This window comes from Salvelinus alpinus, chromosome 5 (assembly GCF_045679555.1).
Source record: "Salvelinus alpinus chromosome 5, SLU_Salpinus.1, whole genome shotgun sequence".
Taxonomy (NCBI): Eukaryota; Metazoa; Chordata; class Actinopteri; order Salmoniformes; family Salmonidae; genus Salvelinus; species Salvelinus alpinus.
This window is the reverse complement of record NC_092090.1, coordinates 53,624,771-53,651,910: the sequence shown is the minus strand read 5'-3', so window position 1 is coordinate 53,651,910 and position 27,140 is coordinate 53,624,771. Positions and strand designations below refer to the sequence as shown.

Below are 27,140 nucleotides of genomic sequence, written 5' to 3'. Positions count from 1 at the left end.
TGGAGTGTTATTAGGGAATCTCGGTCAGGTCAGATATATCAAAGATTTTAAATAACTAACCCAATATAGACTACAGCCTGTCGTTTCCAATGGGAGCAAATTAATCATAGATGGCAGAACAAGCATAGAGGTGAGCAGAGTCATTCGCGAGATCCTGTTGGCGTTTTATAGTATGTATTTGCATATTTCCGTTAGGGAACGCCCACTCTGAAATTCCCTTGCACTCCTTCTAAACAATGCATAAATGTTTAAACTTTGGCAAAGGGTAAAGTCTAAAAAACTGTGTCCACAATGTTCGTAACATATTTTAGTTTTGGGAAGAGAACTGTACTGAGATCAAATGTATTATTGGAGAGAAAATGAGCAGAATGTCGGCCAGAAACCATCTCCTCCCACTGCCCGCCCCTGAGCTTCCTCTCATTACCATATTTGGTGGTGAGTGGAAACGCCAACCGGATGCCTCACATTTATACATCCGGTGAAACATCTGGCTAGTTGTTCTATCTGTGGAAATATCGTATTTGGAGCTAGCAAACGGAAAAATGTTTCCCATATTTTGTCAAACTTTTTATTAATTCGACGAAAATAATGGATATGTTCAGTAAACTGACACATCTCTTTCAACAGGCGTTGGAGACCGTAAGTAATGGTTGTTGACAAGCCCTTTTCGTACTACACTTCCTGGATTTACCTAGCTGGGTAGATACTGTACGATGCAAGCCAATTGGCTAGCAGCTAGCTAACTTTACTTATTTGACTTTGGCTCATATAAAGTTAGCCAACGGCTAAAAAAGTTAGTTAGCGGCTAAAAGTGAACTATTTACAGGCCTTACATTTAGTTAAATGATGCGCCAAATAACAAGTTGCAGCCTAATCCAACGCGTTAGCTAGCTAGCCAAGTAGTCAAAACTAGCTAACAAGATGGTGACAAGCGATCTAGATTAATTTATTTGGTGTAATATGCTTTTTGAATAATGCCAATGTTATTATGAAGTTGTGTAGATGTGTTAATCATTCGGACAAGTATCTAACGTTAGCTTGCTACCTTAAAACTACATATGCCATGGCGTCTGAAATGTTTGTTGATAAAGATTTCCAGCTATCCCATAGAGCTAGATAGGTGATTCATCTTTGTTTCTCTGATATGATAGCGCCTGTGAAAGCAAGTATGCAATTTTCTTCTTCTCGATTGGCTGATCCCTCCTGATGACCCGGTTGGACATGACTCCAACATGATCACCAGGATAGATCAGCCAATGAAGTTGGAAGTCCCAACCAGTTAACTACATTCAAATAGTGGAACCCTCATTGGCTTTGGCCATGCTAATATAGATTTTTGGCCACTGGAGACCTCTAACATTCTCTATGGACTAGACTGACCTGACTCCATATTTGCTCAAGTGGAATTCCACAGACATATGATACCACATTCCATCAGTGGGCAACTTTCTTGTGGGATGGGGAGAGTGACAAGTTCATACAAGACAGGAGGAAGTGCAACTGATCAATGGAATATGTTTTGTGCTGGATAGGACATAATTGTTTAGGCACATATTCTTTGAGCTGAATCATCTCATGTTTCCCTTCTATTTTCTAGAGGGAGCCATCAGTAAATTTATTGGACTCTTTCGTGGACCACTGGAAAGGGATAACCAATTATTACATTGAAACTACAGGTAAGATTGAGACACTACTGAAATGTTGAAATTAAGAAAATGTTGAATACCCCAGATGTGCCACCAAGTGAGCTTGGCCTGAGTTACATTGCGAACTAACTTGTCAGCAGTAGGTCTATTTCCTTTTAATACTGCTGTCATATTCGGCATGTGTTCATAATGGCCTATGTTGAGTGCATTCAACTGTGATGTTTTTCCAGTTCAAACGAGGCCTGTAAAGCAGACAGACATCCCATGGCGATTGAAGCAGATGCTGGATATCTTAGTTTACGAAGAGGGCCAACAGGGGCAGGATGAGATGGGCCCTTGTATGGAGTACCTCCTACAGCACAAACTGCTGGAGACCCTCTGCACCCTAGGCAAAGCACAGGTACCACACACACAGCAGGTGAAATTATGTCATGTGTGGTAAGTTTTGATAACCCTCTCTTCGACACTGATCTCTTCGTCCTGCCAGTACCCCCCAGGAATGAACCAGCAGGTCCTGGTGTTCTTCTCCAAGATCCTGGTACAAATCCAAAAGCCAATGCTTCACATCCTCAATGTGTATAGGCCAGTCCAGGTAAGGAGTCATTCGATCTGGTTATTGTTCGTCACTATGTTGTTGTCTATGGCTGTTGGAAATTTGATATACAGTGCATTCGGGAACTATTCAGACTCCTTTTTCCACATTTTGTTACATTACAGCCTTATTCTAAAATAGATTTTTTTTCCCTTCATCAATCTACAGACAATACCCCATAATGACTAAGTGAAAACAGTTTTTTAGCCATTTTTGGTTATGTATAAAAAATAAATACCTTAGTTATATACAGTACCAGTCAAAAAAAATTATTTATGTTTTCTACATTGTAGAATAATAGTGAAGACATCATGTAGTAACCAAAATAAATGTTAAACAAATCAAAATATATTTTATTTGAAATTCTTCAAAGTAGCCAGCTTTGAACTCTCTTGGCATTCGCTCAACCAGTTTCATGAGGTAGTCACCTGGAATGCATTCAATTAACAGGTGTGCCTTGTTAAAAGTTCATTTGTGGAATTTCTTTCCTTAAAGCGTTTGAGCCAATCAGTTGTGTTGTGACAAGGTAGGGGTGGTATACAGAAGATAGCCCTATTTGGTAAAATACCAAGACCATATTATGGCAAGAATAGCTCAAATAAGCAAAGAGAAACAACAGTCCATCATTACTTTAAGACATAAAGGTCAGTCAATCCGGAAAATGTCAAGAACTTTGAAAGTTTCTTCAAGTGCAGTCGCAAAAAACATCAAGCGCTATGATGAAACTTGCTCTCATGAGGACCGCCACAGGAAAGGAAGACCCAGAGTTACCTCTGCCGCAGAGGATAAGTTCATTAGAGTTACCAGCCTCAGAAATTGCAGCCCAAATAAATGCTTCAGAGTTCAAATAACAGACACATTTCAACATTAACTGCTCAAAGGAGACAGCATGAATCAGGCCTTAATTTAAAGACTCCAATAAGAAGAAGAGACTTGCTTGGGCCAAGAAACACAAGCAATGGACATTAGACCGGTGGAAATCTGTCCTTTGGTCTGATCAGTCCAAATTTGAGATTTTTGTTTCCAACCGCCGTGTCTTTGTGAGACGCAGAGTAGGTGAACGGATGAACTCCGCATATGTGGTTCCCACCGTGAAGCATGGAGGAGGTGGTGTGATGGGGTGCTTTGGTGGTGACACTGGCTGTGATTTATTTAGAATTCTGGGCACACTTAACCAGCATGGCTACCACAGCATTCTGTGAAATACAATTATCTATCGTTGTCTCTTTACCAAGATAAAGTGATATTTTAAATGTGGTTTCCTTAACTGTAAAATTGTCCTCCCAAAATTCCTGACATTGCTCTCAACAGAAGCTGGTTCGTCTGTGTGGTCTTCTGGAATCGCAGACTGAGAAAGAGGAGGCTCAGTTTATGTTTGTTGTTTGCTCCAGGGTGAAACAAGATCCGTATGTTCTCAACTACATTTTAGAGGTACTTTAAAATTCGACCTTTTTGATTTGGTCGTGCATTTTCAAGCACTAAACATGTGTAGGCAATGGGCATACTGAATAGTAGTACTAATGGTAGAAGTTCTAAAATTAAAAGTAGTGGTAGTAGTACTTTATCACGTCATTAGTTTGACAGTAGTTGCCTAGATGTAGTTGATTTCATTGCATCATCCGAAGTAATGTCAACGTATGATTGATGTTTTTTTGTTTTTTTTCACTGTTTTACTTGTCATGTAGATTAAAAAGGATAATCACTCCAAGAGGTCTATTTCTACCTCTGAGGATACAGAAAAAGGGAGAAGTGGAGAAACTGTGTCTTCCAATTACCCCACAGCTTCCAACCCTGCCTCCGCCTCCAGTCCTCAACAGCACTCACCCACTGACTCTCCATCCACTATTTTCCCAGCCAATGCAGGCCTCATCCATGTCTTGGTCCACTTGAGCAGAAGCCAGGTGTGTTCAGCAAGGACTATTTTACAAACCAATACATAATTCATGAATTTGAGGCTTGTAAATGAACATCAAGTTATCAATAATTTGCCACGTTTTTCTTTGTCTCCTTGTTCAGAAAAGCAGAGTTGCACTGAAAGCCTTTGAGAGCTTGCTGCTCCTTGTCAGCATACCAAAGGAAGATACTGCAGTGTGCCTAGCTGAAAGCACCCCACTGTGTCAGCTACTAGCTGAGAGGTTGTGTGAGCTCTTCAGCCAGCTCCCGGCTACGCTGGAACCTGCAGACATCCACAGTTTCCCCCAGACCCACTGGAAGTGAGTTTAGTGGCCCAGAGCATGCAGGAGCCCTTACTGGTGAACAATGTACTGAAAACTCAAAATAGTCATGATTCTACAAGCCTCTTGTTCAGTTCACCACGAGGGGCTTATTGGCTCTGTAATTTGAAACTTGTAAGTGTGCTTTAAACAATGTACATTTTGCATACAAATAAGATTATTTCTTGGTACATTTGAAACAAGTTCTAGTTGTGATTGCAACCGGACTAAATTGTGAATGACTCGGAATGCATTGCTTGACTGCCGTGAGGGTGATAAGTTCATTATCGTTCGAACTGCAGCACCCCAAATGATTTATTCTTGAGTTTGTTGAGCAGATGGGCTGTTTGTTTTGGTTCTACAAAGCTGTGTCCATCATAATGTTCAATAATCAATTAATTGCATTAAATCTTGCACCATGTGATCAATTATCAGTTCTAAATGTGGTAATTCTTTTGCAGCATTATCTATTTTACCTGCATTCATATAGGACAGACAGTTGTTGGTCAGAACACGTCTCCAGAGACACCAGAGGTGCGCATATTAATCATGCTGTAGAATTCATTACAGCCAACAGGTCAAACAAACTGCTAAAATAAACAAGTCACTCAGAAAAATGAATCGTTCGCGAACTGAAGAAAGGTGTGGGAGGGATGGAAGAGGAGCAGGGGCCGGTGTGACAGTCTGTGTGGCACGGAGAGAGAGAGAGGGAGAGTAGCCAAACCGACTCGCGCTAGTTAGATAAGCTATGGCAGCAACAAGTTTGTCTATCATACCATTTGGTCGTGCCTGCCTTGGCTGCTTCAAGGTCTATCCTTGCAGGCTATGTAGCAATGTTCCATAGATCATTTGATTTAAAGATGCAGATATCGCTCCCCCCATTTCCTGGTTTTCAGTTTGACAAAACAAGGAAGTCGAGTGTAGAGAATCATTGTACCATCTAAACCGTTATGAAATATATTTTCCATAACCAAAAATATTGTATTTTCAGCTGTTTGAAGCAGTTGTACAAAACCAAAATTAAACGTAAGAACAGGAATCATGGAAATGGTGCATATAGAACAAATCTACCGCTTCTAAGACTTGCTTTCAATGAGAATGACAGATCTGTAACACACATGTTTGCATGAATTAGCATATAATACCCTGCAACAATAATTGTAACCCTTTCACCTGTTCAAGCTATCCCACCAATAAATCTATATTTTCACCACCTATTTCAACTATAACCAGTCACCACCATTACTACTACGTTAAGTTATTTTAAAACCATACATACTTAAAAACAAGCTAACAAGCACACCACATTTTCTTCAGGAAATGTACTTTTCAGTGATCACTGTTAGCCAGAAGAGTTTATTTATTAGATAGAACTACAGCTAGCTATCAGTAGGTCTACAGTCGTGGCCAAAGTTTTGAGAATGACACATATTAATTTCCACAAAGTTTACTGCTTCAGTGTCTTTAGATATTTTTGTCAGATGTTACTATGGAATACTGAAGTATAATTACAAGCATTTCATAAGTGTCAAAGGCTTTTATTGACAATTACATGAAGTTGATGCAAAGAGTCAATATTTGCAGTGTTCTTTTTCAAGACCTCTGCAATCCACCATGGCATGCTGTCAATTAAATTCTGGGCCACATCCTGACTGATGGCAGCCCATTTGTGCACAATCAATGCTTGGAGTTTGTCAGAATTTGTGGGTTTTTGTTTGTCCACCCGCCTCTTGAGGATTGACCACAAGTTCTCAATGGGATTAAGGTCTGGGGAGATTCCTGGCCATGGACCCAAAATATCGATGTTTTGTTCCCCGAGCCACTTAGTTATCACTTTTGCCTTATGGCAAGGTGCTCCATCATGCTGGAAAAGGCATTGTTCGTCACCAAACTGTTCCTGGATGGTTGGGAGAAGTTGCTCTCGGAGGATGTGTTGGTACCATTCTTTATTCATGGCTGTGTTCTTAGGTGAAATTGTGAGTGAGCCCACTGGCATGACACAGGACTGACGGTAGTGCTCACCTTGTCTTCTCCGGACAAGCTTTTTTCCGGATGCCCCAAACAATCGGAAAGGGGATTCATCAGAGAAAATGACTTTACCCCAGTCCTCAGCAGTCCAATCCCTGTACCTTTTGCAGAATGTCAATCTGTCCCTGATGTTTTTCCTGGAGAGAAGTGGCTTCTTTGCTGCCCTTCTTAACACCAGGCCATCCTCAAAGTCTTTGCCTCACTGTGCTTGCAGATGCACTCACACCTGCCTGCTGCCATTCCTGAGCAAGCTCTGTACTGGTGGTAACCCGATCCCGCAGCTGAATCAACTTTAGGAGACGGTACTGGCGCTTGCTGGGCTTTCTTGGACGCCCTGAAGCCTTTTTCACAACAATTGAACCGCTCTCCTTGAAGTTCTTGATGATCCGATAAATGGTTGTTTTAGGTGCAATCTTACTGGCAACAATATCCTTGCCTGTGAAGCCCTTTTTGTGCAAAGCAATGATGACGGCACGTGTTTCCTTTTAGGTAATCATGGTTGACAGAGGAAGAACAATGATTCCAAGCACCACCCTCCTTTTGAAGCTTCCAGTCTGTTATTTGAACTCAATCAGCATGACAGAGTGATCTCCATCCTTGTCCTCGTCAACACTCACGCCTGTGTTAACGAGAGAATCACTGACATGATGTCAGCTGGTCCTTTTGTGGCAGGGCTGAAATGCAGTGGAAATGTTTTTTGGGGATTCAGTTCATTTGCATGGCAAAGAGGGACTTTGCAATTAATTGCAATTCATCTGATCACTCTTCATAACATTCTGGAGTATATGCAAATTGCCGTCATACAAACTGAGGCAGCAGACTTTGTGAAAATGTATATTTGTGTCGTTCTCAAAACTTATGGCCACGACTGTACATACAAACCTGTTCTTCAACTACCACAAGTACTTTTAAAGAGCTGTCATCATTAGAATCAACATCATTTCTCTCTCCAAATAATAGCCTACAACTTGAATCATTAAATTATCATTCAACTACAATCAAACTTAATTTACACTAAACGTTTTACAAAAGTAACTCGTGGATCTATTTATCTGAAACCCACATAATGAATGATTCAGTTGCTTTGCTAAGTGTTGTCCACTTGATCCTGCCTTTTATTCCCATCTTCTGACAGATCACTTTGTCCTGTCTTGCAGTTTTCACATGCAACAACTGTGGTTTAGACATTTTTATGATCTAACTGCCCCACAATCCAAAGTAATAAGGTTGATTTATAGTCTATCAAAGTAATCAGACCAATTATTTTACCAAATTTGACTATGTAACTGCTTTGTTTTAAATAGTGAAGTAAAACTTTTAAACTTCCATTATCACAAAAATACTTAGAGCTAAAGCAAGCCCCACAACTTTACTTGTACAGTTATAATCTTGTTTTCATTTGGTAATAGACCTGATGATGTTTTGTGCAGTGTTCCATTCTCTCAGAGCGGTATGCAGGAAAGCCAGTCGTTTCCTGGTAGTGAGCACATGGAGAGGTTTTTCGCTTGGCTGGACTTCCTTGACCATCTGATGAGGGAGGCACCAAAGGTAAAAAAAAAAAAGCTGAAATACTTGACCATTTAATTGAGTTTCCACCAAGAGAGGATGTCGAGTGCAGTATATTTGCTGTTTTTGTAGAGCCTCGCTGTGAAATTGGCCAAAGAAATTCACAATTGCTGGCTTGTCGGTGTTCTACAGCATGAGCTGCTCCAAATGTAAGTGACCCCCACCTACATTTTCTCCAATGAGGTTTTGTACATATACAGTGCATTCGGAAAGTATTCAGACCCGTTCACGTTATCCACAAGTTTTTTGTTTGTTTTATTTCTCAAATTATTATAAAAAAACAACATCAAATTGACATAACTATTGAGACCCTTTACTCAGTACTTTGTTCAATCTTGGTTTCATCACACCAGAGAATCTTGTTTCTCATGGTCTGAGAGTCTTTAGGTGCCTTTTGGCAAACTCCGAGCGGGCTGTCATGTGCCTTTTACTGAAGTGTGGCTTCCGTCTGTCCACCCTACCATAAAGGCCTGATTGGTGGAGTGCTGCAGAGATGGTTGTCAGAGAAGTTTCTCACATCTCCAGAGGAAATCTGGAGCACTGAGTGACCATCGGGTTCTTGGTCAACTCCCTGACCAAGTCCCTTCTCCCCCGATTGCTCAGTTTAGTCGGGCGGCCAGCTCTAGGAAAAGTCTTGGTGGTTTCAAACTTATTCCATTTAAGAATGGAGGCCACTGTGGTTTTGGGGACCGTCAATGCGGCAGAATTTATTTTGTACCCTTCCACAGATCTGTGCCTTGACACAATCCTGTCTCAGAGCTCTACGGACAATTCCTTCGACCTCATGGCTTGGTTTTTGCTCTGACAACTGTGGGACCTTATATAGGTGTGTGCCTTTTCAAAATCATGTCCAATCAATTGAATTTACCACAGGTGGACTCAATGAAGTTGTAGAAAAATCTCAGGGATGTTCAATGGAAACAGGATGCACCTGAGCTCAATTTCGAGTCTCATAGCAAAGGGTCTGAATACTTATGTAAATAAGGTATTTCTGTTTTTTATTGTATGACGATTGATGGGGGAAATTATTTAATCCATTTTAGAATAAGGCTGTAACAAAATGTGGAAAAAGTCAATGGGTCTGAATACTTTCCGAATGCACTGTATCTGGGACATATGGACTATTATTAATCAGTGGTTTGTGTTTTAGGTCTGAGATGGGCGTGCTGGTGAACACGGCGCTGCTGTGCTGCTCGGTGCGTCACATCCAATCCCCTGCCATGGTGGAAGAGCTGGTCTCATTCCTCCTAGGCAGACACACACAGAGCGAGCAGCGCTTGGACACAGAGAGTCATGTGCTGCGTTATCAACTTATAGAGCACTGTGACCACATCTCCGATGAGGTAAGCCGAAGGTGCTGCTACTGTAGCCCTCAGTAAAGGCTGAACATGACTAAAGACGAGACAACTGGAGTTCACATCTCTCATGTTGCTACTATGAATATAGTTAAGCTATTTGTATTCCCTTATTCTTCTTTTGGCATACAACACTAAGGAAGTACCAGCGTTATTTCTGGTTACTGCTGGTGACGTGCTGTGCTTTCTCTCTGCCTCCTAGATCAGTATCACTACTCTGCTCCTGTTTGAAGAGCTCCTACAGAAGCCTCACAGGGACATTCTCTTCAACCTGGTCCTGAGGAACCTGGAGAACCGCTGCTACGTGACACGCACTCTGGGGGGAGGGGATGATTGCAGGCATTTCACTGACACCGATCCCGTGGAGGAGAACGAGTGAGTTAACTCATCCAGAGGTAGAGCTCCAATGGAGAGATTACCTCTCTGTAGGGGCTAATAAAAATCAAGGTTGTTGCGAGCCACTGACACAGGGTGAATTGCGTAGTTAATCATGACTATGACTAGTTCATGAGTATACAGTCAGCAATACCATTCAGGAATGGCTTCTACACTATCCATATCTTTTTGTGTTCCCCTTGTACCTGAACAGAGAACTAGAGGAGGACCCTTTCTTCACAGACATGTACGGCGAGGATGAATTCAACAGCTCAGAGCAGCTTCTGCATCGACCCCAGCTCATGAGAGAACATCGCTGCAGTGGACAAACTCAAGCATTGGACATTGTAAACAGGTGCCATTAACCACAGAATGAAATAGAACACTGATACAGTTCTCTCTATGCAGTTAATAATTAACCATCAGTAATAAAATTGAGTCTAGGCACAACATTCATCCCCTCATTCAAGTTATAAAGAAAACTGATCAGACATCTCTCATGAAGGAACTACTTTTTGTATTTTAGCATCTATAACTCGCTTTACAGTTTTTAAACTTTACACTGTCGTTTTGTTTTGCAGTTTTCTGTGTTTGGTCCCTCAAGAAGCAAAAACCTCTCAGCATGTCCAAGGTGCCCGATATGAAACTTATGTCCATGACGCTCATGAGCAGGTGAGCGGAGAACTTCAAGCAGTGAAAGTCATTGCCAAGAGTAGCATAAGTGCATACATTGAGGTCTCAGATCTGACCCAAAACATCAGATTTGTTTTTATTTTACATCTAGTTTAAAGAGTGCACTGCATTCTTGCTCGATTGGGATTGGCCGGAGTCCCTCAAACCAACCGAGTTGTCTGTATCCAGTTCTGATTTCTTCGAAGGCCACTTCCTCAAAGTCCTGTTTGACAGAATAGGCCGGATCCTTGAGCAGGTAGCCTTCAAGGGATTTATTTTTGCATTTTGTTCATTGGTCCACTGTATATACAATCCCAAAATGTTTTGCATGTCTGCAATCATGCTCTCAAGATGGAGCACTTTCAGTACAACTGTGTTTTGTATATGGTACAATTATTGCATAGTCATCATAATACATTAGTGACCACCATGAATGCTGTGTTTAGTCACAAACATCACTTCACTTGTGACGTGTGTGTCTCTCTCTTAGCCCTATGAGCTGAACCTCCAGGTGACATCGGTGTTGTCCAGGCTGGCCGTGTTCCCTCATCCCCACCTCCATGAGTACCTGCTGGACCCCTACATCATCCTGGCCCCTGGAGCCCGCTCCCTGTTCTCTGTGCTCATCAGGGTGGGTGACCTCTACACTCACCTTCTTCCTTGTCTTTTTTGAAGGTTTTACCGAGCTATAGTTTTCACAAATACATTCCTAATTATGTTTCTCCTGGTTTGACAGGTGATAGGCGAACTGATGCAGAGGATCGAGGTGATCCCAAACTTCACAGAGAAGCTTGTGCATGTCCGAAGGCAGCTGATGGGCCTGGATGGGGAGTCTGGGTAAGTGCCATAGAGAAACAAAGTGCATTAGGAAAGTATTCAGACCCCTTAACTTTTTCCACATTTTGTTACATTACAGCATTATTCTAAAATTAATTTAAATTAGTTGTTTTCCCTCTTAAACAATTTTTGCTAATTTATAAAAACTGATAACATTTTACGTAAGTATTCAGACCCTTTACTCAGTACTTTGTTGAAGCAGCGATTACAGCCTCGGGTCTTCTTAGGTATGACGCTACAAGCTTGGCACGTAGCTTGGCGCTACGAGCTAGATCCTCAAGCTCTGCCAGGTTGGATCGGGAGCATCGCTACACAGTTATTTTCAGGTCTGTCCAATCGGGTTCAAGTCCGGACTCTGGCTGTGCCACCCAAGGACATTCAGAGACTTGTCTCGAAGCTACTCCTGCATTGTCTTTGCTGTGTGCTTAGGGTCGTTGTCCTGTTGGAAGGTGAACGTTCGCCCCAGTCTGAGGTCCTCAGATCACTGGAGCAGGTTTTCATCAAGGATCTCTGTACTTTGCTCCGTTCATCTTTCCCTCTATCCTGACTAGTCTCCCAGTCCCTGCCGCTGAAATACATCCACACAGCATGATGCTGCCACCACAATGCTTCACCGTAGGGATGGTATTGGCCAGGTGATGAGCAGTGCCTGGTTTCTTCCAAACGTGACGCTTGGCATTCAGGCCGGAGAATCTTGTTTCTCATCGTCAGAGTCCTTTAGGTGTCTTTTGGCGAACTCTAAGTGGGCTGCCATGTACCTTTTTACTAAGGCGTGGCTTCTGTCTGGCCACTCTACCATAAAAGCCTGATTGGTGGAGTGCGGCAGAGATGGTTGTCCTTCTGGAAGGTTCTCCCATCTCCACAGAGGAACTCTGTCAGAGTGACCATAGAGTTCTTGGTCACCTCCCTGACCAAGGCCCTTCTCCCAATTGCTCAGTTAGGCTGGGCGGGCCAGCTCTAGGAAGAGTCTTGGTGGTTCCAAACTTCTTCCATTTAAGAATGGAGGCCGCTGTGTTCTTGGGGACCTTCAATGCTGCAGGCATTTGTTTCTGGTACCCTTCCCCAGATCTGTACCTTGACATAATCCTGTCTCGGAGCACCTGAGCTCAATTGAGTCTCATAGCGAAGGGTCTGTATACTTATCTAAATACGTTTTATTTTTAGTACATTTACAAAAATGTCTTAACCTGTTTTCGCTTCGTCATTATGGGGTATTGTGTGTAGATTGAGGACCTATTTAAAAAAATAAAAAAATTGTTTTTAGAATAATGCTAATGTAACAATGTGGAAAAGGGGTCTGAATACACTGTGTATAAAAAGTTTAAATTAATTATGTGGTAAATGTGTGCGTAATGGTCAGTGATGTAGTGGTTAAAAGTTGATCACCATGCGCTCTGAATGAAGTTCCTTATATTTTCAATGCAATATGTGCGTAAACACTTGTGCAATATAAAAAATGTGTAAATGGCATTCATGTGCGTTGACCCTCCACTACACCAATTGGTAGTAATACAATACATGTGTTCTTCTTAATAACAAAAACCACCCTCCGGAGAAGCAGACTGAGGAAATGACAATGATTTTGTGTGGATCTTGCCTCTCCAGAGTGGATCACATGCTCCTGCTTAAGGGAGTGATCATCCTGGAGGAGTTTTGTAAGGAGCTGGCGGCCATTGCCTTTGTGAAACTTCCCGCCAACAACACTGACACCTTGTGAATCCTTGAACGGAACACTCAGTCAGAAGACGGATGACACCGGTCACAGCTGCTTACGTGTAAACTAAGCCATAGATGACAGGAGGTACAAGGACAATAGTTGTTCTCCAAAGATGAGGCATTGGTACTTGCGAGAATAGAAAATGTGTAAGATTCATCTCCATTTTTAAGTTTATTGTAAATGCTGAAATGTTTTGCTTATGTTACATGATGACTATGCAAACAATAATAACTATCTTAAGCAAATTATCACACCTGGAAGTAAATTATGCAGTTGATCAAATCAATGTAAAAGGTTGCGTTCCATCTTGTCTTTGTAACAGTTGCGTATATAAGATTGCTGTAGGCTATGCTATCCCTCGTTCCTGAGAGGTATTCATAGTGCTTATCTAGGATCATGTTCTTGTTCATTATGGTCTAAAAGGCTAAACTGATCCTGGATCAGCACTTTTAATGAAGCTTGATATGATCATCTGGGCTGTGAGACTGGTTGGAACAACCTAAAACTGCATTATCCAGTTTAACTATTGATACTTTGTTTGCATGGCGATGAGTCAGTCCTGGAGGCAGAACTGAGCGGTTTCCGCTAGATGGGCCAGGTACAAAGTCTAAATAAATTAATACCAAAAAGCAAATGTTTTAATATAAAGGTTAGGTTTAAAATTATTTGTACTTTGTGGCTGTGCCAGCTAGCAACCACTCTATGGAGTTGCTTCCAGATTAAGATTCATGACAAAAAACACTATGTGCTTGCCTTTTTTCACATTTTATTTCTGTGTTGAGGTGATGTCTTATGTGGACCAGGGTCACTATACACATCGGTCTTAATACATTGTTTTAAACATCAGTCTCTGTACAATCCTTTCTAAAGTATGATCATGCAACTTAACAATTGAGATTTGATTGAGATGAGCCTCAAAGTATTTAGCTTACTAAGAGTTGGTTTTCTGTATTTTAAACAGACTCAGCGACATGAGCAGCAGTGCAACCAAATATAATGCTGAGAGTATCTGCATTGAAGTTTGCGTCCCTCTCCTACAATGTGATAGCTGAAGAGATTATTTTTGCTTTGTACTGTTAGAAGTCACCCTGTGCGTGCCATAACATCATATTGCTGAATCAACCTATGTCATGCTTTCATAACAGTAAATCGATTTCTGCCATGGGTATTAGATTTCATGCGGATTATCTAAAATGGATCATATCATGAAGCTAGATCATGTTTGGTAGCTAAATGTAGTTTTTGAATAATAGCAGACTTGATTGAACATTTGATCAAAAGGGTATTGCAGTCCATTTTTCCCAAATTATTTCGGAAAAGTTTTTTTGCAATCTTTTCCAGCAGTTTTTGGAATGGTGGTCCTGTGTGGCTGTTGGTAGAGCATGGCGCTTGCAACGCCAGGGTTGTGGGTCGATTCCCATGGGGGACCAGTACAAAGAGTACATTTTCTGACTGTCAGTCGCTCTGGATTAGTGTTTGACAAATGTACAAATTGATAAACATTGTAATGTCTGCTCTCAAAGGTACATATGTCTTTTGGCCACTCATAGACAGGTACTTGCCCCACACATTCCTAATGCATTCCCAAAATCATCTTCAAGTAAAAAGTGTATTGTTTTTGGAATGTCATTTCACCCCCTCCTTAGTAGAGACTATGCACTGGAAGGAAGGACCCAGTAGTTATTCTCTGTTGAATCTGGTCTCTTAGCTGAGGATTCTCCACTTTGTACCACTGAAAGCGAGGGCTCTCGATCAGTGGTGGTTGACTGGTGTGTGGCCCCTCCCCAGTGTGTTCTAAAGACACCACTGTGTTGAAGCAGAGTCCATCTGTCTTCCCAGGGACCCTTCCATTGTGCTGTAGTCCCAGGATTCCCCTTGTGTTGACGTTGAGGTCGTAGTAGGAGGAGGGCATGGCCTCTTGTACCAATTTGTTGGCCGCCCATGTGACTGTGTGGGTTTTCACAGACACGGCCACAGGGAGGTGCAGGTCCTTAATGTTGCCCAAAAGGAGCCAAAGCACCCCATCAGAGCTGCTGAAGGTGAGGAGAAGTCGCTGTACAACAACATGGCAGCACATGTCTATAGGGTGAGCCACAGGATGCCAGGGCTTCTTTCTGTATTTCAGGGCGGTATCGATGAGTCTGAGGATGTCACGACCCCTCAAGGTGAGTGGGGAGTCTTGGTCCCACCACTGAGCCTGGAGAGACTCTCCATCAGCCTCTGCCGTCGTCTTCAGGGAGCCTCCTAAGGGAGGAAAATATGCGGGAACAGCAGTGAAAAAAGTAACTAATCAATGCTGCCGAGTCCTGAGGAATACAAGAAGTTCAAAACAAAACTTGACAAATTGACTTGTTGGAATGGTGGCAACCAATGACAGTGCCACATTGAAAGTCACTGAGCTCTTCAGTAAGGCCATTCTGCCAATGTTTGGCTAGGGAGATTGCAGGGCTGCGTGCTTGATTTTATACACCTGCAACGGGTGTGGCTGAAAGGTGTCCACATACTTGTATATACCCACCCACTCATTCTTGAAGAATATAAAAGCTGAGCACAACTCTAAGCCTGCCATTTGTATGAAAAGCTGAAATACGTGGATAAACTTTTACCTGTAATCTCCGCCAAGAAAACAAATCGGATCCACTGTGGCCCCTGTTCTTGGACCAGAACCAGGGTGATGGGTTTGCAGTCAAATCCAGCCTCTTCCTTCACTTCCCTTCTCATGGCCTCCACAATGCTCTCTCCCTCTTCCATACGGCCAGCTGGAAGGTACCACTGTTTGTAGCAATTCTCCTTGGCCTCCTGCACCATGAGCACCTCATTCTGCAAATACAGGTGACACACACACGTACGTACAATAGGATGCACCTTGATGAAAAGTGTAATGAGATGTCTTAAATATATATATTTTTAAACAGTACCAGAAACTATTCATACCCCTTGCAGACCTTACTCCAGGATGACATTCCTAAGGGGGCATGTTACATCCATGGGGAGCCCTAATAAAACAAGGTAGATTGGTTCTACTGCTGTTCAAATGTACAAACATTTATCTGAAACACAGCCATGTGTACACACACCCTTCCAAATTAATGGATTCGGCCACACCCGTTCCTAACGGGTGTATGAAATTGAGTGCAGCCATGCAATCTCCATAGACAAACATTGGCAGAATGGCCTTACTGAAGAGCTCAGTGCCTTCCAACATGGCCCAGTCATAGGATGCCACCTTTTCAACAAGTCAGTTGGTCAAATTTCTGCCCTGATAGGGCTTCCTCGGTCAACTAAGTGCTGTTATTGTGAAGTGGAAACGTCAAAGAGCAACAACTGCTCAGCCATGGCGTGGTAGGCCACAAAAGCATAAAGAACGGGCATGCTGAAATGTCTAACCACGCTATTGGTCCTATACTACTGCGACATACAAAAATCTAGGCCTATCTGAAATGCAGCCATATACACAACTGCAATTTTGCACACAAGAAAGCATGGGATGTTGAAGAGAAGCCCCACGAAGACTGGTAGCCCAAGTGATGAGCTAATTAAAACACACCATAACCATTGATTCAGGACCATGGACAGAAGGCTACTGTCAGTTAGTGCGATGAAAGGATTCACTGCCAATTTCAGCACCACTTATGTGGACAGCCAGGACAACAGGAACACCATGCCAGGGCTCACCTCAGAGCACAACCAACAGGCTACTTTCCTATACCCATAAATTAAGGGAAAGCTGTATATCGATCAATAGGAATTAGACCCACAAAAGCAAGCAATGACATTAAGAATCACATAAATCTAACATGCATTGAAGTAAAAAGCAATGGCTTAAAGTAAATAGTACGTTACATAAAAAAAAAATCTGCCAAACAACCAGGCTTACATGAGGGGAAAACCATTGAATGAATCATTCTGACACGGCGACCATTTTCTGGATTTTTGTTTTAGATTCCGTCTCTCACAGATGAAGTGTACCTATGATAAAAATTACAAAATTACAAAAAAAATTACAGCTTTGTAAGTAGGAGAACCTGCAAAATCGGCAGTGTATCAAATACTTGTTCTCCCTACTGTGTATATATATATATAGATATATATATATATATACACATACATACATATATACAAATTTTCTTCGCATATATTCTTTCGAAACTCAACTTCAACTCTCCTGCAACCCGCCTCACCAATAAAAAAATAAATAAGGTATTATTCACCTCAAATCTGAAATCCACAACAGAAGCTAGCTAGTTCACTGGCTAACGTTAGTATTCAGCTAACCACGGTTGGCGGTCATCAGCTATCCTTTAGCTCAAAAAGCCGTTGCCAGTTTTGTACAACGCGACTCAGACCAGAGCATACCGGACCTATTTTCTCTCCATATCCCCGGATTTCTACCGCAAGCTCTGGACATTTACACCTGTATCTTGCAGCTAGCTGGCTGCTATCCGAGTGACTACTGGCTACCGTCTGTCCCGGAACAAACAAATTATTCTGGAGCGATCCAGCTGAAGAGTTCCATCAGCCACTCCTGGGTTACAATCACCTATCCGGACCCGTTTTACTGCAGATGCGGAGCCCCCACCGGGCCTTCACGACTGGACTACCGAGGTTATCTGCCCGAGGGAGTTATCCAACTGGCCCCTCCGTCGCAACCTGAAGGCCCATCTGCGGCCCGCTAATCGTTAGCTGTCTTATCGGCTGCTATCTGAATAGGTCTATCGGACAATTTTCTTGGGCCACTATAACTATTTTGCCATTTGGATTGGTCCCCTCTACCACACGGAACCCCACCAATCTACCGACGGAAACGCACGAGGTGGCTAAAAACAGACCTCCATCCTCTGCCAGCTTGCTACCCATGGCCCGGCTAGCTGTCTGAATCGCCGTGACCCCAACCAACCTCACTACTCACTGGACCCTTATGATCACTCGGCTAAGCATGCCTCTCCTTAATGTCAATATGCCTTGTCCATTGCTGTTCTGGTTAGTGTTTATTGGCTTATTTCACTGTAGAGCCTCTAGCCCTGCTCATTATACCTTATCCAACCTTTCAGTTCCACCACCCACACATGCGATGACATCACCTGGTTTCAATGATGTTTCAAGAGACAATATCTCTCTCATCATTCAATGCCTAGGTTTACCTTCACTGTATTCACATCCTACCATACCTTTGTCTGTACATTATACCTTGAAGCTATTTTATCGCCCCAGAAACCTGCTCCTTTTACTCTGTTCCGGACGTCCTAGACGACCATTTCTCATAGCTTTTAGCCGTACCCGTATCCTACTCCCCCTCTGTTCCTCTGGTGATGTAGAGGTGAATCCAGGCCCTGCAGTGCCTAGCTCCACTCATATTCCTCAGGCACTCTTTTTTGATGACTTCTGTAACCGTAATAGCCTTGGTTTCATGCATGTTAACATTAGAAGCCTCCTCCCTAAGTTTGTTTTATTCACTGCTTTAGCACACTCGGATGTCCTAGCCATGTCTGAATCCTGGCTTAGGAAGACCACCAAAAACTCTGAAATCGCCATCCCTAACTACAACATTTTCAGACAAGATAGAACGGCCAAAGGGGGCGGTGTTGTAATCTACTGCAGAGAGCCTGCAGAGTTCTGTCCTACTATCCAGGTCTGTACACAAACAATTTGAACTTCTACTTTTAAAAATACACCTCTCTAAAAACAAGTCTCTCACCGTTTCCGCCTGCTATAGACCACCCTCTGCCCCTAGCTGTGCTCTGGACACCATATGTGAACTGATTGCCCCCCATCTATCTTCAGAGCTCGTGCTGCTAGGTGACCTAAACTGGGACATGCTTAACACCCCAGCCATCCTACAATCTAAGCTTGATGCCCTCAATCTCACACAAATTATCAATGAACCTACCAGGTATCACCCAAAAGCCGTAAACACGGGCACCCTCATAGATATCATCCTAACCAACTTGCCCTCTAAATACACCTCTGCTGTTTTCAACCAAGATCTCAGCGATCACTGCCTCACTGCCTGCATCCGTAATGGGTCAGCGGTCAAACGACCTCCACTCATCACTGTCAAACGCTTCCTGAAACACTTCAGCGAGCAGGCCTTTCTAATCGACCTGGCCCGGGTATCCTGGATGGATATTGACCTCATCCCATCAGTAGAGGATGCCTGTTTGTTTTTTGCCTTCCTCACCATCTTAAATAAGCATGCCCCATTCAAGAAATTTAGAACCAGGAACAGATATAGCCCTTGGTTCTCTCCAGCCCTGACTGCCCTTAACTAACACAAAAACATCCTGTGGCGTTGTGCATTAGCATCGAACAGCCCCGTGATATGCAACTTTTCAAGGAAGCTAGAAACCAATATACACAGGCAGTTAGAAAAGGCTAGCTTTTTCAAGTAGAAATTTGCTTCCTGCAACACAAACTCAAAAAAGTTCTGGTACACTGTAAAGTCCATGGAGAATAAGAACACCTCCTCCCAGCTGCCCACCACTGAGGATAGGAAACTCACCACCGATAAATCCACTATAATTGAGAATTTCAATAAGCATTTTTCTACGGCTGGCCATGCTTTCCACCTGGCTACCCCTACTATGTGCACATGCTCAACGCAACCATGTGTGCCACCACACGTGTAATGTGTGCTATCCTGGAGACGTACCAGACCGAAGAGGATGTCGTCATTCCAGAGGTACTCCGGAACTTCATGCCTCCAGGTATGACAGAGATGCTGAAGTTTGTGAAGCCTGCGCCTATTGACGTGGAGACGTCCAAGAAGCAGAAGAAGCAGCAGGATGGAGGGAAGAAGAAGAAACAGGGAGGTGGAGACCAGCTCCAGAACCAAGTGGAGAACATGTCTGTCAACGATTCTTAAGACACCATCATCATTCCTATCCTTAAGCACTGCATCCCCCACAGCAACTTGCCCAGGCCTTCCCCATTTCTCCCAAATCCAGTCAGCTGATGTTCTGAAGGAGCTGCAAAATCTGGACCCCTACAAATCAGCCGGGCTAGACAATCTGGACCCTTTCTAAAATTATCTGCTGAAATTGTTGCAACCCCTATTACTAGCCTGTTCCACCTCTTTCGTATCGTCTGAGATTCCCAAAGATTGGAAATCAGCTGCGGTCATCCTCCTCCTCCTCAAAGGGGGGGGAACACTCTTGACCCAAACTGCTACAGACCTATATCTAACCTACCCTGCCTTTTCTAATGTCTTCGAAAGCCAAGTCAAACAGATTACTGACCATTTTGAATCCCACCGCACCTTTTTCGCTATGCAATCTGGTTTCAGAGCTGGTCATGGGTGCACCTCAGCCACGCTCAAGGTCCTAAACGACCTTGAGCGTGCAGCCGTATTCGTTGACCTGGCCAAGGCTTTCGACTCTCAATCACCACATCCTCATCGGCAGACTCGATAGCCTTGGTTTCTCAAATGATTGCCTCGCCTGGTTCACCAACTACTTCTCAGACAGAGATCAGTGTGTCAAATTGGAGGGCCTGTTGTCCGGGACTCTGGCAGTCTCTGGGGGTGCCACAGGGTTCAATTCTTGGGCCGACTCTCTTCTCTATATACATAAATGATGTCGCTCTTGCTGCTGCTCTGATCCACCTCTACGCAGATGAGACCATTCTGTATGCTTCTGGCCCTTCTTTGGACACTTAACAACCCTCCAGACGAGCTTCAATGCCATACAACTCTCCTTCCGTGGCCTCCAACTGCTCTTAAATACAAGTAAAACTAAATGCATGCTCTTCAACCGATCGCTACCTGCCCCACCCGTCCAGCATCACTACTCTGGACAGTTCTGACTTAGAATATGTGGACAACTACCTAGGTGTCTGGTTAGACTGTAAACTCTCCTTCCAGACTCACATTAAGCATCTCCAATCCAAAGTTAAATCTAGAATTGGCTTCCTATTTCGCAACAAAGCATCCTTCACTCATGCTGCCAAACATACCCTCGTAAAACTGACTTCGGCAATGTCATTTACAAAATAGCCTCCAATACCCTACTCATTAAATTGGATGCAGTCTATCACAGTGCCATCCGTTTTGTCACCAAAGCCCCATATACTACCCACCACTGCGACCTGTACGCTCTCGTTGGCTAGCCCTCGCTTCATACTCGTCGCTAAACCCACTGGCTCCAGGTCATCTACAAGACCCTGCTAGGTAAAGTCCCCCCTTATCTCAGCTCGCTGGTCACCATAGCAACACCCACCTGTAGCACGCGCTCCAGCAGGTATATCTTTCTGGTCACCCCCAAAGCCAAATCCTCTTTTGGCCGCCTCTCCTTCCAGTTAGTTCTCTGCTGCCAATGACTGGAACGAACTACAATAATCTCTGAAACTGGAAACACTTATCTCCCTCACTAGCTTTAAGCACCAGCTGTCAGAGCAGCTCATAGATTACTGCACCTGTACATAGCCCATCTATAATTTAGCCCAAACGACTACCTCTTTACCTACTGTATTTATTTATTTTGCTCCTTTGCACCCCATTATTTCTATCTCTACTATCTCTACTCGACTTTTTTAACTTGCTATATTGTATTTACTTCGCCACCATGGCCTTTTTATATTTTTATTTATTTATATATATATTTTGTTTGCCTTCACCTCCCTTATCTCACTTGCTCATATTGTATATAGACTGATTTTTCACTGTATTATTGACTGTATGTTTGTTTTACTCCATGTGTAACTATGTGTTGTTGTATGTGTCGAACTGCTTTGCTTTATCTTGGCCAGGTCGCAATTGTAAATGAGAACGTGTTCTCAATTTGCCTACCTGGTTAAATAAAGGTGAAATAAAATAAATAAATAAATCTGCCTTGCGGGAATATTCAAGCCACTCTGGTCTTCAACCAGGCGCTTTCTCCCACTGAAAATGCGGCACAGGTAAGTGTCGAGACAAACCTGTGCTGGCTCCTCACAGATGTCGTCAGGTGCTAGTGGCTGGGGTAACGGAGGTGCAGGTGTTTGTTGTGATGTTACCCTCATGCTACTGGTGCTAGGCCATGGCTCATTTCGATCTTTTTGGTCAGCAGGCGGCGAGGGGGATGGGTGGGTATTGCATTTGCTGCTCTCCTCAACCTCTGGTCAGGCTAGCAGGCTACTCGGCATCGGTCTCAACATGGTCCTCAGTTTTTGCTCTTGGCAGTGCCCAGCCATTTTCAGATATCCATGCTGATCAAAGCTTCGCCGACTAGCTTTAATTATTCAGTGCGCCACTACCAAAACTTAAAAGCTAGCTGTAGCTGTCTGCAAAAGTGGAAAACATATGTACATTTTACCCCGCCCTGGGATCCAATGAGCTTCCTAAACAAGGTAATGAAGGCAGTACCTTATGATATTGCATGGCTACGTGCCAAATCATATTTCGGGATTTTAACAATCATTATTACTGGCAGGTTCTTCCATCTCAGCCAAAGAACTCTGTAGTTCGGTCAGTGGTCATTGGGTTCTTGGTCACCTCTCTGACCAAGGTTCTTCTTGCCCAGTTGCTTAGTTTGGTTGGATGGCCAGTTCTAGGCAAAGTCTGAGACTTTTGACATTTCTTCCATTTCCCAATGATGGAGACCACTGTGCTCTTGGAAACTTTCAACACTCTAGACATTTTTTTATACCCTTCCCCAGATATGTCTCATAACAATTGTATCTCTGAGATCTATGGACAATTCCTTGGACTTCATAGTATAGTTTCTGCTCTGAATTGCACTGTGGGACCTTATATAGACAGGTGTGTCTTTCTAAATCATGTCCAAACAATTGAATTGGCACAGGTGGACTCCAAGTTTGGTGTGACATCAAGGATGATCAAAGGAATATGGATGCACCTGAGCTCAATTTGGAGTGTCATAGCAAAGGGGTGTGAACACAAATCAAAACTTATGTAAATTATGTAGAAATGAGCTATGTCATGTTTGAAACATTTTTAAAGCAGGAATTAAGTTTAACTGGAAATGTAAGTGCCATCAATTCCTACTGTACATTTATTTTAGACAAAGGCCACAGAAGTCTAATGTCCTTAGGCCATGCGGACTTCTGCATGATAGAATGGTAATGTGTCAGGTTAGTAAGTGACCTAATTAACTTACTTAGCTCTTTAGCTTGGTGAATTAATCCCTTATCCTTACAGAGTTCATTGCTCACTACCTTTTCATTGAAGATGACAGCGCTGACGATGTAGGTTATCGTTTTCCTCAAGGCAACTGCTTGGACCTCTGCGGGTGCCGAATCGAACTCGTCGTTCACTTCTAGTCCTTCACCATTTAAAAGCTTTTCCACATCATTGTTCACATTCATAACTGCAGGTGACCCCACAGGACAAGCCTGGTCCCTGCAAAGAGATGCATAGAAAGTTGCACATCCCATCTATGCTCCCAACAATTTCACGGGAAAAATCTCAATCACCGTTTCAAAATGTTTGCTGAGGTTTATTCATAACATTTTTGGAGCATTTAGGGTGAGACTTTATTTTCATACAGTTTATCTTCTGTTAATCAATACCTCTATAAATTTTTTTGGGGTGTGTCAGCTAATGCTTTTCACTGAATTATTGTAACATTAGCACATACACTGAGTATACCAAACATAAGGAACACCTTCATAATATTGAGCTGTGCACCACCCCACCCCCTTTTGCTCAGAACAGCCTCAATTCATTGGTGCATGGACTCTACAAGGTGTCAAAAGCATTCCACAGGGATGCTGGCCCATGTTGACCCCAATGCTTCCCACTGTTGTGTCAAGGTGGCTGGATGTCCTTTGGGTGGTGGACCATTCTTGATACACAAGGGAAACTTAACCCAGCAGCGTTAGTTCGACACACTCAAACCGGTGTACCTGGCACCTACTACCCTACCCCGTTCAAAGGCACTTAAATATTTGTCCTTGCCCATTCACCCCCTGAATGACCCACATTCTCAATTGTCTCAATATATATTTTTAACCTGTCTCCTCCCGTTCATCTACACTGATTTGAAGCGGATTTAACGAGTGACATCAAAAAGGGATCATAGCTTTCACCTGGTCAGTCATGAAAAGATCAGGTGTATACTCAGTAAGCTCAAGAAAAAAAGGTACATTTTTGTTTAGGTTGGTGACAGGTGTGTGTTGGTTGGCAGAAAGAGTCAGATGATACAAAATGTAAGCTAATGTTTAATGAATGAGGTGTGGCCCTATCTAGAACCCATGCCCAAGTCAAGAAAGCTTACCAGCAGCACTTGCTGCACTGATAGCCTTCCGGCGGGTGCTTTTTCTAAGCCCATGTCAGATGCTCCGGTGAGTAATTGGCTCCAATGAGTAATTTGCTCAATATTAGGAGTTGAGAAATTAATTTGACATCAGCTAGCATGTTGTGGAACACACCTTCCACGTCGTTCATTATTTTCCATAGAATGCATAGCCCCTTGTTGATAATTATAGCCATGGTATAAAAGTGATAAACAGATTTGCTGCTAGAAATCTGTTCAACATCCACTTAAGTAGCTGGCAAATTAAATGGATGGCTACAGTAGTTGCCATGGTAACCAAACACTTGCTAGTTGGGCTAACCAAACCATCAGTCCTAGCTTGCTAGGAAAATCTAAAATCTTTATGAAAATCTAATTAAACAATACCAATGTTTTCAATTCAACTTTTGCTTTAAAAAGCAGCTCAAACTAAATGTAAGAATGAACTATAGCCATTGAATTCTGCTGTGCCGATATACCATGCGTTATAGGAAAATAATGCACGCTCTAGAATGCCCTTCAAGCCAATAAGAAATGAGTATTCAACAATGCCATGGTATAACATCCTATAACACACGCTATATTTGTATACTTCAATGGCTAGTTAATTCTTAATGTTCTATGTTTGAGCGGCGTTTGAAGAAGTCTAATTGAAAACATTATTGGCATTGGCAAATTTGATTGTCAGTGGCAAGCTAGGACTGATAGATTGGTTAGTTAAACTAGCAAGTCTGTCTGGTTACCATGGGGACTACTTTAGCCATCTAGTAAACTTGCTATCTACTTCAGTGGATGTTGAACACATTTCTACTGGCAAATGTGTTCAATTATAGCCATAGTATGAAAGGGTATAATCAACTCGGGGCTCTATGCGTTCTCTGGAAAATAATGCAACTCCATGGAAGGTCAGTTCCACTCCGCCAGCGGGTCTTAGAACAAACTTTCCATGTAGTTCATTATTTTCCATAGACCGCATATCCTCTCGTTGATTATCCCTTACCTATAGTGTCGGCACAGATTGAACAATTAAGCAGTAAGGCATCCTTGGGGGTTTGATATGGCCAATATTACACGGCCAAGGGCTGTTCTTATGCATGACGGATACAGCCCTTAGCTGTGGTATATTGGTCATATCACAAAACCACAAGGTGCTTTATTGCTATTATAAACTGGTTACCAACGTAATTAGAGTAGTAAAAAGAAATGTTTTGTCATACCCGTGGTATACCACGGCTATCAGCCAATCAGCATTCAGGGCTCGAACCACCCAGTTTATAATGAGACATTTCACTGGATGTATAAATGTGAAGCATCCGGTTGGCGTTTCCACTCACTACCAAATATGGTGGTAAGAGGAAGCCCAGTGGCCGGCAGTGGGACAGGATAAGATGGATTTTGGCCGAAATTCTGCGATTTCTCATCGACGAAACATTTGATCTCAATACAGTTCCGTTTCCAAAACTATAATCGGTTACTAACAGAGTGGACTAAGTTAAGTAGATGTTACCCTTTGTACAAGGAAAGATGTCAGATATTGCCAATGACATGTTAATTAATATTCAGTGGCTAAATTTCGCATGCAAGTATCGCTTTTCCGGCGGCAAGTAGCCAGCCTGACGCGATGGGCCAGTATCCTAATTAAAGTTCACTGGTTCGAATACATGTGTGACAAGGTCAAAACTGTCGACGTGACCTTCGCTTGAGCAAGTTACGTCACCCTAATTTCTCCAGTTGCGCCGTATTACTATGGATGCACCTATAAAACACTACATTGCACCTATCTGGTATATTTAAAAACATATCGTAGGTGCGCTACTGTAGCTAGGACAGCCATTCAGCATTGTTTTGATGTCGCCGTTGAATGGGTGTACAAATTAAAGTCTCGACATTACCAAAGTAATAATAAGAAATTACATGTGGTGGTATTTATACCAATTACCTTCACTGAAGTGACATCAACTTTGACCGTCGGAGTCGGCTGGCTTGTTTACTTGACAGGTGAGCTCAGCTAATCTTACTAACATCGGCCTCTTTATGTCCTTGACTAGTTGAGAGGCTTTGATGTGTTGCAAGAAACAACGATAATATTGTGTCTGTGCCTCAGACTTCAAGGCGGCACCCTACACTGGTTGGATATCCCGGTTTCGAATTGAACGAATCATGACCTATTGTTTTACAAAGGACCGCCCCAGCACTTTCTGTTCCAGCAAGCCTTTCCGGGATAACTAACACAGTAGCTAACTAGCAAAGACGTTTGAAGTTCCGACATCGTTTGCCGCTAACATCATGCATAGTGCGCATAAATCATCACACACATTTCAAGACGTTATAACAACCCTTCTACTCTAAAACGAGTAACATATTATACAACTGTAACCTGTGAAACGTTACAATCTTGTGGCTACCAATTAGGAACTAATGTTAGTTAGCATAGCTAACGTTATTTAGCATTGTTCGGCAAATAGAAAACCATCCCGCTGATACATTTAGCTTGATTGTTATCAACTCGAAATCGGCTAGCTAATCAAATGTATGTTTTAGTTATAAATTAACTAGTTAGCTATTTATAGGCTGAACATTTCCTTACCCCACTGAAGTTAACCATTTTTCTTTCTTGCGAGTTCCTCTGTTTACATAGTATAGCAATGATGTGAATCATCCATGCATTCTAGCTAGCTACTACTGTACCACCCATGTTTCCTCCCCACTAATTTAGGCAATGCATGTACATGAAATACCCTAAACATTAATAATAGATCATAGTCTGGCCCAAAAAGATCGGACTACAGCAAGTATCACCAACAAAACCAAAAGAGATAAGAATAACCTTTCAAGTCAACAAAAAAATTCTATGTAATGCAACATTTACTAATGTAAAGGTAAAGAAAACAGAGCATGTACAAAATTAACT

At 42.7% G+C, this 27,140-nt stretch overlaps 2 protein-coding genes across 8 annotated transcripts; one reads left to right on the top strand and one right to left on the bottom strand.

Annotated features, from left to right (window-relative positions):
• The first annotated feature begins 466 nt into the window (after positions 1-466).
• fhip2b (FHF complex subunit HOOK interacting protein 2B) lies at positions 467-13,847 on the top strand. Its single transcript, XM_071402280.1, has 17 exons — positions 467-639; positions 1,598-1,676; positions 1,877-2,046; positions 2,134-2,238; positions 3,550-3,669; positions 3,924-4,139; positions 4,255-4,451; positions 7,910-8,027; positions 8,118-8,194; positions 9,196-9,388; positions 9,603-9,775; positions 9,990-10,130; positions 10,357-10,447; positions 10,560-10,703; positions 10,938-11,078; positions 11,184-11,284; positions 12,890-13,847. Exons 1-17 carry the CDS (start codon positions 589-591, stop codon positions 12,999-13,001), a joined length of 2,229 nt encoding a protein of 742 aa, XP_071258381.1. The 5' UTR covers positions 467-588; the 3' UTR covers positions 13,002-13,847.
• nudt18 (nudix (nucleoside diphosphate linked moiety X)-type motif 18) lies at positions 13,751-26,930 on the bottom strand. Of its 7 annotated transcripts, none has more exons than XM_071402283.1 (5): positions 26,169-26,294; positions 23,151-23,334; positions 16,879-16,970; positions 15,608-15,821; positions 13,751-15,245 (listed from the first exon to the last, which is right to left on the bottom strand). In XM_071402283.1, exons 4-5 carry the CDS (start codon positions 15,807-15,809, stop codon positions 14,644-14,646), a joined length of 804 nt encoding a protein of 267 aa, XP_071258384.1. In that variant the 5' UTR covers positions 15,810-15,821; positions 16,879-16,970; positions 23,151-23,334; positions 26,169-26,294; the 3' UTR covers positions 13,751-14,643. The 7 variants fall into 7 exon arrangements, with proteins under 7 accessions (XP_071258384.1, XP_071258389.1, XP_071258388.1 ...); XM_071402288.1 differs by lacking the exon at positions 16,879-16,970 and adding an exon at positions 15,936-15,997 and having other exon boundaries at positions 26,169-26,275; XM_071402287.1 differs by lacking the exon at positions 26,169-26,294 and adding an exon at positions 15,920-15,997 and having other exon boundaries at positions 23,151-23,280.
• Between the last annotated feature and the right edge of the window lie 210 nt (positions 26,931-27,140).

Bases quoted from the DNA above. Each gene is read 5' to 3' on its own strand.
- fhip2b (XM_071402280.1), top strand. From the start codon at position 589: ATGGATATGTTCAGTAAACTGACACATCTCTTTCAACAGGCGTTGGAG. The intron at 640-1,597 runs GTAAGTAATGGT...TCTATTTTCTAG, and splicing joins TTCAACAGGCGTTGGAGACC to AGGGAGCCATCAGTAAATTT. The intron at 8,195-9,195 runs GTAAGTGACCCC...TTTGTGTTTTAG, and splicing joins CAGCATGAGCTGCTCCAAAT to GTCTGAGATGGGCGTGCTGG.
- nudt18 (XM_071402282.1), bottom strand. From the start codon at position 23,300: ATGAATGTGAACAATGATGTGGAAAAGCTTTTAAATGGTGAAGGACTA. The intron at 15,822-23,150 runs GTAGTGAGCAAT...CTGTATTTGCAG, and splicing joins CTGTCATCTTCAATGAAAAG to AATGAGGTGCTCATGGTGCA. The intron at 15,246-15,607 runs GTAAAAGTTTAT...TTCCTCCCTTAG, and splicing joins TTTCTTGGCGGAGATTACAG to GAGGCTCCCTGAAGACGACG.